Source organism: Python bivittatus, unplaced genomic scaffold, assembly GCF_059951505.1.
Source record: "Python bivittatus isolate LINGU-HERP-01145 unplaced genomic scaffold, Pbiv_v1 ctg000980_np1212, whole genome shotgun sequence".
NCBI lineage: Eukaryota > Metazoa > Chordata > Lepidosauria > Squamata > Pythonidae > Python > Python bivittatus.
The window spans coordinates 22,215,020-22,228,093 of NW_028277125.1; the positions used below are offsets into that span (position 1 = coordinate 22,215,020).

At 36.2% G+C, this 13,074-nt stretch overlaps 1 protein-coding gene across 1 annotated transcript in view; it reads left to right on the forward strand.

Annotated features, from left to right (window-relative positions):
* PLCH1 (phospholipase C eta 1) overlaps positions 1–13,074 on the forward strand; it is a 147,059-nt gene that overhangs the window by 92,207 nt on the left and 41,778 nt on the right. Inside the window, exons 7-9 of the mRNA XM_088132148.1 lie at positions 3,933–4,103; positions 9,029–9,122; positions 11,640–11,843. Of these exons, the coding sequence (XP_087988274.1) occupies positions 3,933–4,103; positions 9,029–9,122; positions 11,640–11,843 (469 nt within the window). The remainder of the gene's footprint in view (positions 1–3,932; positions 4,104–9,028; positions 9,123–11,639; positions 11,844–13,074) is intronic.

Below are 13,074 nucleotides of genomic sequence, written 5' to 3' on the forward strand. Positions count from 1 at the left end.
TCTGACCATTCTTGCTGATGTGATCATGTGATTCCAGTACTTTGGCATTTGCACTGACTGCCAACCCATTTCTGGAACCATTTCAAAGTGTTGATAATTTTCATCTTCAAAGCTTGGAGCCAGCATATAGAAACAGCTGAAAGATACACTTGACTTTTGTGTGTTGTGCCAAGGGTAGTAAACAGAAACAAATGATTTAATTAAGTTTAAATTAAAATCAATATTATGCATGATCACATTAAAATTGGCAGTGCTTGTGTGGACTGTGGGAATCACATGACAGGCACATATGGTTGTGGGACTGGAGGTTGGGCATCGCAGATCTAAAGGGACCTCTCTTCCTCTTCCTCTTCCCTAACTCTCCAGAACAGATTAAATGTTACTTGACTGAGCAGATAAATGAAGTTAAAATTGGGAAGGTGGCTTAAAATGTATTTGTTTATTTTATTAAACTTGCCTCTTCAATCACAGTGACTCTTAGTGTCTCGTGTAGAAAAAAAAAAGCATATAAAACACATTCAGTGAGGGAGCCTTCTCAGTTGTGACCAATAATATTCTTTTCCCAATAATTTTTAGGAAAAAGCAACTTGTATATTTTGCTCTCTTCTCTTCTCTTCTCTTCTCTTCTCTTCTCTTCTCTTCTCTTCTCTTCTCTTCTCTTCTCTTCTCTTCTCTTCTCTTCTCTTCTCTTCTTTCTTTTTCCTATAGCTAACTTTTGTTGTGTTCTTTTGAAAGTACACATTTATGTCTGGTTTGGTCCTGATTATACAGAGGATATGTACTCCTGCCAAAAAAAAAAAAATGGCGCAATTTAGTTTTTGTAGATTAATAGTACAGGTTGTCCTTATTTAATGACATAATTGGGGCCAGCAACTCCTTTGCTAAGTGATGCGGTAGTTAAGCAAGACATCGCATGACTGTGATGGACTTATGACCTCACTTCCGCCTTAGTCGCTGAGTGAATCACCTGCGGTCATTAAGTGAGACATCACATGACTGTGACTTATGATTTTACTGCTGGCTTCTCCATTGACTCTGCTTATTGGAGGCTGGCTGTGAAGCATGCAAATGGAGGTCACGTGACCATGGGATGCTGCAACAGTTGTAAACACCTGTCGGCTGCAAAGTGCCTGAATTTTGTTCATGTGACCATGGGGGCACTGCGATGGTCATAAGTGCGAGGACAAGTTACTTTTTCAGTGCTGTCATTAACTTTGAACAGTCGCTAAACAGGGCAGTCATTAAGCGAGGACTATTTATAATGAGGCTATAGCTGTATTTAACTGTTGTGCTAAACTTTTTAAAAATTTTATTTATTTATTTATATGTCAGATTTGTCACTGCCCATCTCATTAGAAAACAACTCTGGGCAGTTTACAGAAAAGATAAATATTAATTTATTATATTTAAAAATACAATATAACAGTCCTAAATAAATAATAAATATCTTCCAAGAAGTGATGGTAGCTAGAAATTATTAGGTTATAATAATATACCTAATGGTACCTTGGTTCATGAACTTAATTTGTTCCACGATTCTGGTTGTGAGCCGAATTGGTCGTGAACCGAATCAAATTTCCCCATAAGGTTCAATGTAAATAAGGTTAATCCGTTGTGAACCATATGTATTTTTTTTTAACCACAAAAATATGAAACAAAGTACAGTACAGTACAGTATGAAGAGAGAGAACACTAACCTTGCTTGAGGTGACACCAAAAAGCTTCACAGCAAGTGTCTGTCTGCGACCGTGATCTCACCTAGAGGAAGCCACGACCACGTGTCAGAGCAGGGAAGATGGCCGTGGGTCATGTTCGTCACCCAATGTGGAGTTTGCGAACAGAAGCAAAATTTTGCAAACGCTGCTGTTCGCGAACCGAATTGTTCGTGAACAGAAGCGTTCGTGAACGGAGGTATTATTGTAGTTATTATTATTAATAATTATTATTTTAAAAGAACCATTGTGAATATTGTGTAAATCCGAAGCAAATCCTCTTAAGCATTTACTAAACTTTTTAGTGTGATATGAAGGCAATGAGGCAAACCTTAGGCTAATCCACCCCACTTTTGACTTTTCCCTCTCTGAAGCTCTCATTTCAAGTTCTAATTAACTACTGGTTAATGTGTAATCAAAACCCTAAACTCAGGATCTAGTGAACAATGGTTTGTTGGAACAAGGTAGCTTCATAATCTATTATGAATTTGGCTTGTTTCAAACCATCATTAATATTGGTTGGACTGACAAACTAAAGCTAACACGAGAAGATTGAATTCATCAAGAGATGGTCACATAAGTCTATCTTCAACATAACTGCAATGTAATGAAGAGTTGAAACATATGTAGAGAATTTCTTAAAGACTTTCCCACACGTTCCTGAAAGCAATCCCAGTTGTCCCTTTCTGTACAGTCCTTCTGTAGTCCGATTAGCGCTACCACTCAATTGATCCAACAATAGCCCAAATAAATTCTATGGTTGTAGTCTGAGCAACAATAGCTTCTGTAACACAAATGATGTCCATCTGCTTTGTATCTGTATTTGCCTTACTGGCTTTGTGTGACTTCAGACTGAGTTAGCAAATGTAGAAATGCATGTAATCTAGTTTATGTGTAATCTGATTAGAATAGCTCTAATTTAACGTAAAAGCACTTCATTAGAAGGAATAAAAGATACTGTTACCGAAAGGATGCTACAAAGATCCTCTTTCGCACCTCCTTGAAAGCTTATAACTAGCTGAGTAATATTTAGCAGTGAAAGTTTGTAGTGAGGATCTACTTTTAACTGAAGGTGCTTAACATTGCAATACAAATAGAACTGGATAATTTACTGTTAGTTTCTGGAACTGTCTTCTCTTGTAGGAGATCATAATTGAAACCTGGAAACTGCAACTGAGCTAGTAGATTTATACAGTGGCAGCTATTACACACTGCAGCAATGTCAACCTAACGGCAAGTGAAGAATGAGGCCCTCATGCAAATATTACAATTATGCACTTGCTGATGTCCATAGTTTTATACTTGTCCCTATACCAAGAATCATTTTAACATGTAGTATTCAATGCTAACATGCATTGAGTTGCACAATAACACACTCATGCTCTGTTCTAGTTAAAATGCATAAGGAATTGACAACTAATGTAAAATTCCTTGAAGTCAAATGGCACATACAATCTCAAACTATCTTCTGGTATGCCCTGTGTTTGGACTTTAGTTTTGTAATTGCTGCAGGCAAAGTGAAGAAGTGAATGGCTATGAATTATAGAATTTTAGTGAAAAAAAGTATGGGGTATATTTTAAGTCATTCTGTTCCTCACTTAGTGCTGGTACACTAGGACTGCTTAGGTCTGGTGAGACGTGCTGCTTCCTTGCAAACATTTAATGCAACTAGGCTGAAACATTGAAACATTCTTCCCTATTGAATTACACATGGAATGGCTGTTTGCCAAGGTAGAATATAATTTGGGAGTGGCAGAGATCATGAAGAGTGATACTTTGAGGTAGTAGGTTGAACTGGACATCTTACTATAAACCAAGGCTGTAGTTATTGTTTCTAACTTGATGAGCCATGCTTAGGGTTATGATGAGGGCCAGGGGTACAGTTAGGGTTTTCTGTGCTGAGAAGCGGTATAACTTGACTGATTTGAACTGAGTGTTGATACGATAGCCATAAAAATGAAGCCTTTTGACTATTGTATGCTTCGAAAGGAAACTCAAATCACAGCCAAAGCAAATTCAGTCCGGTGCCTAAAAGAGAAGTTGGAATGCAATTTTCCAAGTTCCTAGGCAGTGTGGGCAAAAATGGATATTCTAGGGATTACAGTTCCAGACTTCAGGGGGTGAATCTAAATTGAGCAATCTGGGATTTCACAAGTATATTTTTCCTCTATGAATATTGTATCTAGTGATCACACATACTTGGTTATGCTTTTTCCTTAGGAAGCTGACACAGATGAGAACCAGGGAACTTTAAACTTTGAAGAGTTTTCTGTGTTTTACAAGATGATGTCATTACGGCGTGACCTGTACTTGCTGCTTTTGAGCTATAGTGATAAGAAAGACCATCTCACTGTTGAAGATTTTGCTCAGTTTTTGAAGGTAGAACAGAAGGTAAGAAGGAAAACAAAAATGATTAACACACTAATCCATTACAAAATGTCCCCATTTTCTTTTTACATCCAAGTACCCTGTTGCTTTTATCTTGAAAACATTTATCAAAAATAATTATCTAATATTTGGTTCCTTGAAAATATTGATATCTATATTTATGAACAGTGAGAGCAGAAAATGTTTATGAGTCAGAGCTGTGTATGTCTTATTTCATTTATTTTGGGCACTATTTTATTTTCCCCATTTTCTATAGACACTTATGTCAGTATCATATCAACACACATTTCCAAAATGGAAAGATCTTGTTTGAGACTGGGAGTATAAACAATTCAATTACTTCTTATTTCCAGAGAACTTTTACTTGCTGGAACTCATCATCTACCCATTCAGGCATATATGTTGGCAAATCCCTTCTGTTTGTCTGTCTCTGTTTGATGTGTTGATTGCCTCATACTTTGATGTGTTGCCCAGAATGAGAGAATGCCTTAGTTCCTAATGTTTTATAGCAGAAGCAATCTAGGTTTGATTCCCAGTGGTCCTTTGCCTACCAAGAACAGGAAGTTTCTGCTTCTATTGAGCTAGGGGTGTAGCTCAAGCTGTTTATAATATATCCTCAAACTGTCTATAACTCATGAAAATCAGAATATGATTTACAAAGCAACTACTGCTTCAGGCCCCCTAATGCCATATATTCATTGTACTATATTCATCTGTCTGATAACTTCACTTGGAGACCTTGCTCTGAATCCTCTATCATCTGCAGTTAGGGTGGGTGTTGACTAGAATGACAGTTCTTGGGCACAGTATAGGAATACTCTGCCAGAAACACACACCTTGTCTCAGTGCTTTTTGTCACTAGGGGAAGCCTTTTTAATTTATCTGAGCATTTAAAATGTTTTTATAGCTGCTTTGTTGTGTATTTATGGCTTCCACTGAGTTTGACAGATTGATCAGCTTTGGCTGTCACTTCTATGATATCTATTAAGGTAGTGTAGGTAGTGTTTTAATGTATTCCTTTTTAATTGAAGCCTCCTTTGCTTTATATATTTACTAAATAAGTAAATGAAGTTTATTTTCCTATTATGTTAGCAGCTGGGATCACCATACGATCTGAGAAGATAATCTGTACTAGATTCATAATATGGATTTAGAGGAAACCACATGCATTTGAATTTTTCTTTCTTCTTTTTTGCATTTGCATCATATCATTAGTTTCATGTTCATAGTGTAGAGGGGGAAAAAAACTTTAAAATATTATAAATTTTGAAGGAGTCCAATAAGACAGATTATAGGCTTTGGGCATAACTCAAGGCCGAAGCCAATATTGACACCTGTTATAAATAATTGGTATTTTGTTTCATTGGTGTGTCAGCTTTGGCTGGTCACCTGTTATTCATTACCAGTTCATTTGTCAGCTGCAATATGCCTAGCTTCTCTATCCCTGTCACTATTCATAGGGCTTATCGAGTATATTCGTGCAAGACAGTTATATTGTGTCCATTACTTCACCCTGGATCAATGACTTTGAGAAACACCTGCTGTCCATTCAAAAGATTGCAAACATGCTCAGCATTATGATTTCCATTCAGGAGACAAGTTGAGCTTTGAAGTTCAAATGCGTAATAAAAATATATATGAGACACATGGAAGGGCAATGAACTTAAGCTCTTCAGTAATAGAAAGTCAGTGGTACACACTGACCCACACAAGTTAGTCCTATAAGGTTGCTGTATAAGGCCAGTGTAGATGAACTTCAGGTTTGAACGATGTGCTTAATTTTTTTTGTCTCTGTTCTAGACTCTACCTGCTGTTCCCAGTCATACTTTGGCAGCTTAGAATCACAAGCAACTATCTGTTCATTTTGCAGTATGCCTTTTTTTTGCACGTGCTTACAAGTCATTTGTTGGTGAACAACACTACCCACCCATTATCATATCAGTGCAGATCAAGCTAACATAATCTATACTGTGCCTGTGTCACAAGACATGAACTTAATGTACACGGAGTACAGATGTATTGGATGAAAGCGAATTCCACTGTTGATATTAGATTGAGGCTGGAAATAAATTCTGTGTTTTGTGCTGAAGATAGACTCCTAAAAGACACTGTATTCTGGAATCTAGAGTCCATCATTCTTATTTTGCTCTGTAATAAGTTGGCATCATTTCTAGGATTTCAGACAAACTAGGAAGGTTAAATATAGTTCATTATTCATGAAATGATAGAGGGGAAGGAGGAAAAAGTTGTTACCTCTAGTGCCCCAGGAAATCACCATTCCTTAAACAAGCTTCTCAGATTGGCTTGGGAAATGAATGAACTTAGACTAGAAAACTCCTTACAGAGAACAAAGATGCATGTTTTGAGTACATTACCGTTTCAGTAGAGGCAAATATTACAGTTTCTAGCCCAACAACAAGCCCATCGATCACGCTGATTTCATGAAGAATGGAGAAATAATAAGAGTTATTGAATCTGTGGAGTTCTTCACAAGTGTTTGCTAGGAATAACATTACAGTTCAACAGAAGCCTTTCACTTAAGCTGAAATAATCTGTTTTCACTGGTGACGAGTCCTATTTCTATCATTTTCAATGATGCCAAAAGATGTTTTCACTTTACTCAAAGTTATTTTTAAAAACATAGTAAACTGCAAATTGAAACTGAGTTTCCTGTTCTGTACTCTTCATTGAATTTATGAATGATAGAAATGATACTTCAGTGAATGATTATAGAATTCATTAACACAAAGTTTTAAATCAGGAAGCAGAGAAACACAGTCATTTTCTTTTCCCATATTGCTAAATTCACTCCCAGAATTTGTCAAGTAGAATGTGATTTTTCTTTCATCTTCAACATTCCACTTCAGTAATACCACTTTTTTTTGGCACATAAACTGACCTGTAGCAATCTCACTTTGGGTCTTCTGAGAATTACTAAAGAATAATAAATTTGAGGCATATTTTGCACAGTTATTGTTGATTTTGCACAATGCATAGGGCATCCATGTTTGTTTGTTTGTTTGTTTAACTCAATGTTTTTCAACTCATTTGGGAAAACCTAAGGAAAACTTGTAATACCTATGGGAAAAGGGAGACATTTAGGAACTGACCTGTTAGATGAGAAGAACTTTTATTTGTTGCTTTTTTTCTTGGTCTCTTGTTCAGTCAGTCACTAGTCTGATTGCCTTACCATTTTACTATCTGGTCTGATGGTGCTGAAACTAAATGCTAGATAAGTTCATAATAAAATCTCATCCATGACTTAATTGTAGATGAGGACTGAGGAAACTGAAATCTTGGATGGGGAATTGGAGGGAATTAGATTCTCCTTGCTATTTCCTCCTAGTGGTGTTTTTTTTTTTTTTTTTTGGCTCATTTTTTTATTGTATTTTATTGCAATTCTGAATTTTAATTTTGATTTGTTTTATTTTGTATACTGCCCAAGGAGCCACTGCTATAAGGTGGCTTATAAACTGAATGAATTAATAGATAATTCTGAGAGTTGGCATGCCTGCTGGGCTTAAATAATATTCTTTGTGAAGTTTCCCAGTTTAGTCATTTCATAACTTCATAACTTCTGTCTCTACATGAATAATGATAAACCTTCCAGAAATCCTGAGTGTTTTGCATTTTTGGCATGAATAAGACTCCTGATAAACAGTTTTATTTTATTCTTGGAGGTCTCACACTTTGCTCGTTCATCTAAGAGAATTCAGTTTAGCATTAATACCTATGTAGTGCAAACATTATTTCACAGTGATTGCATTATGAGTGTGTAATTTGTAATGTACTGGAAAGGAGTAATTGATATTAATCTCATGAGTTGAGACAAGAAGTGATAAGCACAGAGTCACTAAGCTGGGACAATTGTGTCTAGATAAATGGCTCTAATGTCAACTATGATCTAGCCAAAGTGAGTAAATCTGGGTTTCCCTAATTTCCACAGGAGAATGTTAAATTTACACTTGACTTTCCATCGCTGTCAGTAGAATTAATTGAATAATTTTTCGTAAACACTCTGATATGTAAAATTAACCTTCTTTATTTGAATATTCACTTGTTTATCAAAGAATGCAATGAATAATTGCATTATTAAACCAATCTTTATATTTGCATAGTGTGGATATAAGATCACTTTGGTCAATGAAGTTAATTGTATGATTTCATAACTTAGTAGTAAATCCCAAGTTACCCTTCCACTATTGGTCTCAGTACAGTGCATATACTAAATGGCCCATTTCAAAGAGCATTTTTATTCTCTATTGAAAAGTACAACCATTCACTGCACATTCTGATAGCTGTGAAGTGTAACGTATTGCAGTTAAGCCATGGTCAGATATGTTAAAAGTTGAATCCTAAAATGTTGAAGGGGAGGGGTCAGGAGGAGGATGATCTACGAAGCGTTAAAGGAAGATGGAAGGTTGGAGATAAGTACTTTGTTGTTGTTTTCATAGATTTCAGTGAAAAGGTGTCCATGAAAAACTGATTGTGTCTATACTGTCTGACAGAGCTACATAGTTCTTCCCCTTGCTATTATATATTATATATACATGTGGAAACTGTTGCAGAGCTACAATTCTTTGTGCATTTTTCTTTTTTGCTTGTAGATTTTTCTCTACCATAAATCCTGTGGAAAGAAGTATGATTTGGACCAGAGAGATGTGTAGTTTAGCTGTGATCACTATTTATCTGTAATGTTTAAAAGATAGATGTGATGCTTACAAAAACAAACCAAAACAAGTTTTAACATATACAATCTTCAACTCACTAAAAGGTCATTGAAAAAATGCTGACAGTTGTAGTCACAGTTGACTGCACACCAAATATGACCATGGGCTTTTAAACAAGAGGTTGGATCTGAACTAAACTTTGACATATTGGTCACATTCTCTAAGAAGAAAAATGTATCAATTTTGTCTTTGGCGCAGATGAATAATGTGACAACAGAGTATTGCTTAGACATCATAAGAAAATTCGAGGTTTCAGAAGAAAACAAGAATCAGAATGTTTTGGGCATAGAAGGTAATACATTTTAGCATTTCAGTTTCTTTAGATGCCATTTTACATTGCTGTTATGGAACAGATATTTTAGCATTTTCTTAATCATGGTTTAATACAGCCTTCTGCAATACTGACATTCTCTGGATCAGTTGGATTTCAGCTCCCATCATGCTGAGCAAGCTTGTCCATGACAGCTGGTGATTGCAGAGATCGTAGTCCCAAAACGTATGAAGGGTGCTGCCTTGGGAAAGTTTACTTTAGTATGTCAATATGTAAATGTGAGGACAGTCAATTAGCATTTTAATTAATGGTGGAAAACATAAATGAGAATATTAATAATGCAGAGTGTTATGCTGTTATGAGAAAGAGTTTGTTTCTCCATTGAAATTCATTTCTAGTCTTATTCTGTAGAACGATATTTTAGATTTAATTAGAAACAAGGAGAGAAAACAATGTTGAATGCTAGTTGAAGTAGTATTTAAGAAGAACAAAAAGGGTTATAATTAATTTTCTCCGTTTCAAGACTAACATAAAAAAAAAAAAAGATTGAACAGTGCCACTGTCTGTCAGATGGTGAGAATAGGCTTTAATTTATATAGTATCAATTCTCTTAGCTCATTATCTATAGCCTTGCAAAAGTCACTTTCTGTCAACTTCCACTTCCTAGCTGTTAAATGGGAATTATGGCATCCAAGTGCTATAAAGGTTATTTTAGTCTGGAAGCTGCAAAGCAGTCTACAAATTACAGATGCTACTCTATATAATTTCACCTTGTTTAAATAAATGGCAAATAACAGTAGTGATAGTTGTTATATTATTTGATGAATGGGCTCAGGAATTATACAGGAAATATGGCCATTATGAATCTAGAAATGGAAAAGTAGCTCAAGTATAGCTCAAAATTGTTTAAAGCAGCATTAGGAAGCAGTGAAACAAGTGTTTAAACTCCTAGATAAAAGATGAAAACTAATTTTAAGGAGGGTGGTTGAGTAAGTTGTCATAATAAGGATGATTAACTATTTCTGTGGAATGAATGGATGGATGGATGGATAGATGGATGGATGAATGAATAGAACTAGACAGCATGGGCCATCTTGTCTGATTCTGCACATCAAAATTGACAAAGCAAAGCTCTCCAGGGTCTCTGTGAGGCTTTCTTTTTTTCTTTTTGTCACAGATATCCTTTCTGGTAGCTTGGAGAGAACAGACAGTCTGAAAACAAGGTTAATAAACAAGCTTAAGCATTCTGGGACCTCCATTGCCTTACCAAACTTTTCTTTTATTGCTTTGCTTGAATCTGTCTTCTTGTACCCTTCTTGCTTTTCATTAAAAAAAAAGTTAAGATTCCATTTGGTTAGAATCATTTCTATATACCCTTTTTGGTTTGAACTGGGAAACCTTTTTTTAACCTGCCCAGACTTCGTTGTTGTTTTTTTAAAGTCAGTTTTGTATGCCATCTGGGTGACAATACTGTGTTCATGACGAGCCAGGTTATATTCCTGTGTTAAGGGACAAGGAAATTTGAAGAAAGAAATGTATTTATATCTGTTGGTTTGAAATGTCTAATTAAAATTTATTTCTTCCAAGAGCTTCACTACTCCTTGCAGTTGAAGGGGGAATTCCATTATGTGACTTTGTGCATGGAGCGCTATTCCACTTTGCTGAAACAAATAGGATGTGAATGGGAATAGAACAGAAGTGAGCAGTATTCAGATCTGAAGTGGACTCCCTTTCTATATCTCCTGAAAGGAACTGTGCCTTTTCTTGAGCTTGCCTGGAAGCCATGAGGGCTCCGGAAAAGATGGATTTGATTACAGGAGATGTTACCATGTTGGTGCTGGTGCAGCTGTGTAACACTACCCTGTCACCACCTCAATGGCTGCTTAATTCAAATGTGTTATGTTTCTGAGCCTGCACAGCTACTATGTGAGCCCAGAAAAAGGCATATCTCCTTTAAAGAATCACCAGCAGGTCCGGAGAGCATGCCCACTCGGGACCCAAAGCATTTTCGCCTGCTTTGGATCTAAATATTTCCTGCTTTTAGGATGGAGCAACCAACATGCGTATCAAAAGAATGGTCAGAATGTGTGACTCTTGGAACAATTCTGCTGGGTTTTCTGAATCCTTGAAAAGCTTTTGCCTTGAAAGATTCAGGTCTGAACAGACCACAGACCAGAGAAGGAAAGTATTTCAGCGGCGAATGTGCTTTGGTCTCAGATCAGTTGCTCAAACTGAGTTCAGCTTTGGATGAATTTGGATGCCTAGCTAAAATCTCAGTTTCTGCTTAGTGATGGAATGGAAGGGATTAGTGACCTATGATTATTCATAAAGATGTATGAAGCATTAGAACAGGTGATGTGTTGTCCCGATAGCAACCATTTTGGGAATGCTAGAAAGACAGGGAAAAACATGAGTATCTGACTGATGAAGCTTGAATACAGTTTCTATTTTATATGATTACTTCTTCATGAAAGGCCTACATTTGTGTGCTTAATATCCAACTTTACCATATTTTGCTATTTTCTCTCATGTATACAGGCTTTACCAATTTTATGTGCAGTCCAGCCTGTGATGTGTTCAATCCACTGCACAGTGAGGTATACCAGGATATGGATCAACCTCTTTGCAACTATTTTATTGCTTCTTCCCACAACACATATCTCACTGGAGACCAGCTTCTGTCTCAGTCTAAAGTAGAGATGTATGCCCGAGTCCTACAAGATGGCTGCCGATGTCTGGAAGGTGTATTTTTTACTTAATTTGATGGTACATTGCTGTGGAGTTTCCACTGCTACACTGAATATGTAAAAGTAAATGCCTCCAGTCAGGAATTCTATATGTGTGCGCACAAGTCCGCTCACTCTGTCCTATGCCTGCTCTTATAGCATACAAAACATTTAATACAGTATGTCAGGGAGCATAGCCAAATACTAGTAATTCATATTTTTGTATAAATAAATATTTGAAAACGATATTTATTTCATCAGAGTCTAAGGTGACTCTGAAGGCAACAACATTCCTGTCTTTTTCAAAACAGCTCATATTGAAGCTGCTGAAACAGAATACTGTATTTACCCAAATTTACTGAATTAAAGCCATACTCCTAGATGGTCAGATTCCCAAAAAAAAAAAAAAAAAAAATCAAGAGCAGAACAGACTGACTCCATCTGTCATTTTATATCTCATACACCTGTGATGCTACAATTATTTGGGAAGCATGTGATTGCATTTCTGAAAACTGGATTTGAAAAAAAACAAAGTCATAGACCTGAATTCACTTACGTAACACATCTGGAAATATCAGTGCTAAAATTGATTTTGGCCTCTAGTCATAAGGACATCATAAGTGTTACGCTTTAGTCTATTGTAAGTAATTATGTCTACTATTGAGGAGTAACTGAGTTCTGAGAGCCAGTTTAGGCCTGAAGGAAGGTCTTACTTAAATGCATTTGGGAAGTAGTTGATGATTATTAAGACCATCTTTATTGATGGACCTTTTCCCTGCCTTAAAATATACTGCTTTAAAGTATTTAAATATGGTTGAGAATTGCTTGAGTTAGCTCATCATATGTTCCAGGGAGGCAGTGTGATTCAGCAACTATTGACCAAGATATCTCCCAGCTGCTGTGCAAATGATGAAATATACATCACAAAAATTAATTTTTTAATACACACAGCTCTAAGTAAAAGATTGGTTAGTATTCTTGCTTGTACTTCCGATACAGTTTTCTTTCCAGCAAAACTGTTGCCATTATTGTGTGATGATAATAATAGCTTGTCAGCTTTAATCATTTGCCAGCATGAGCTTTATAGATTGTGAAAGATGAGACTTGATGCATGTAATAAGAGAATGTCCACTTGTTGAACAGCATTTTCAAATGCCAAATATATGCTTTGGACATTGATCTCCTCTCAGCTTGCTTACTAGAAATGGGGGGAAATCAGCAAAATATTTAATATATAATGTCTTTGT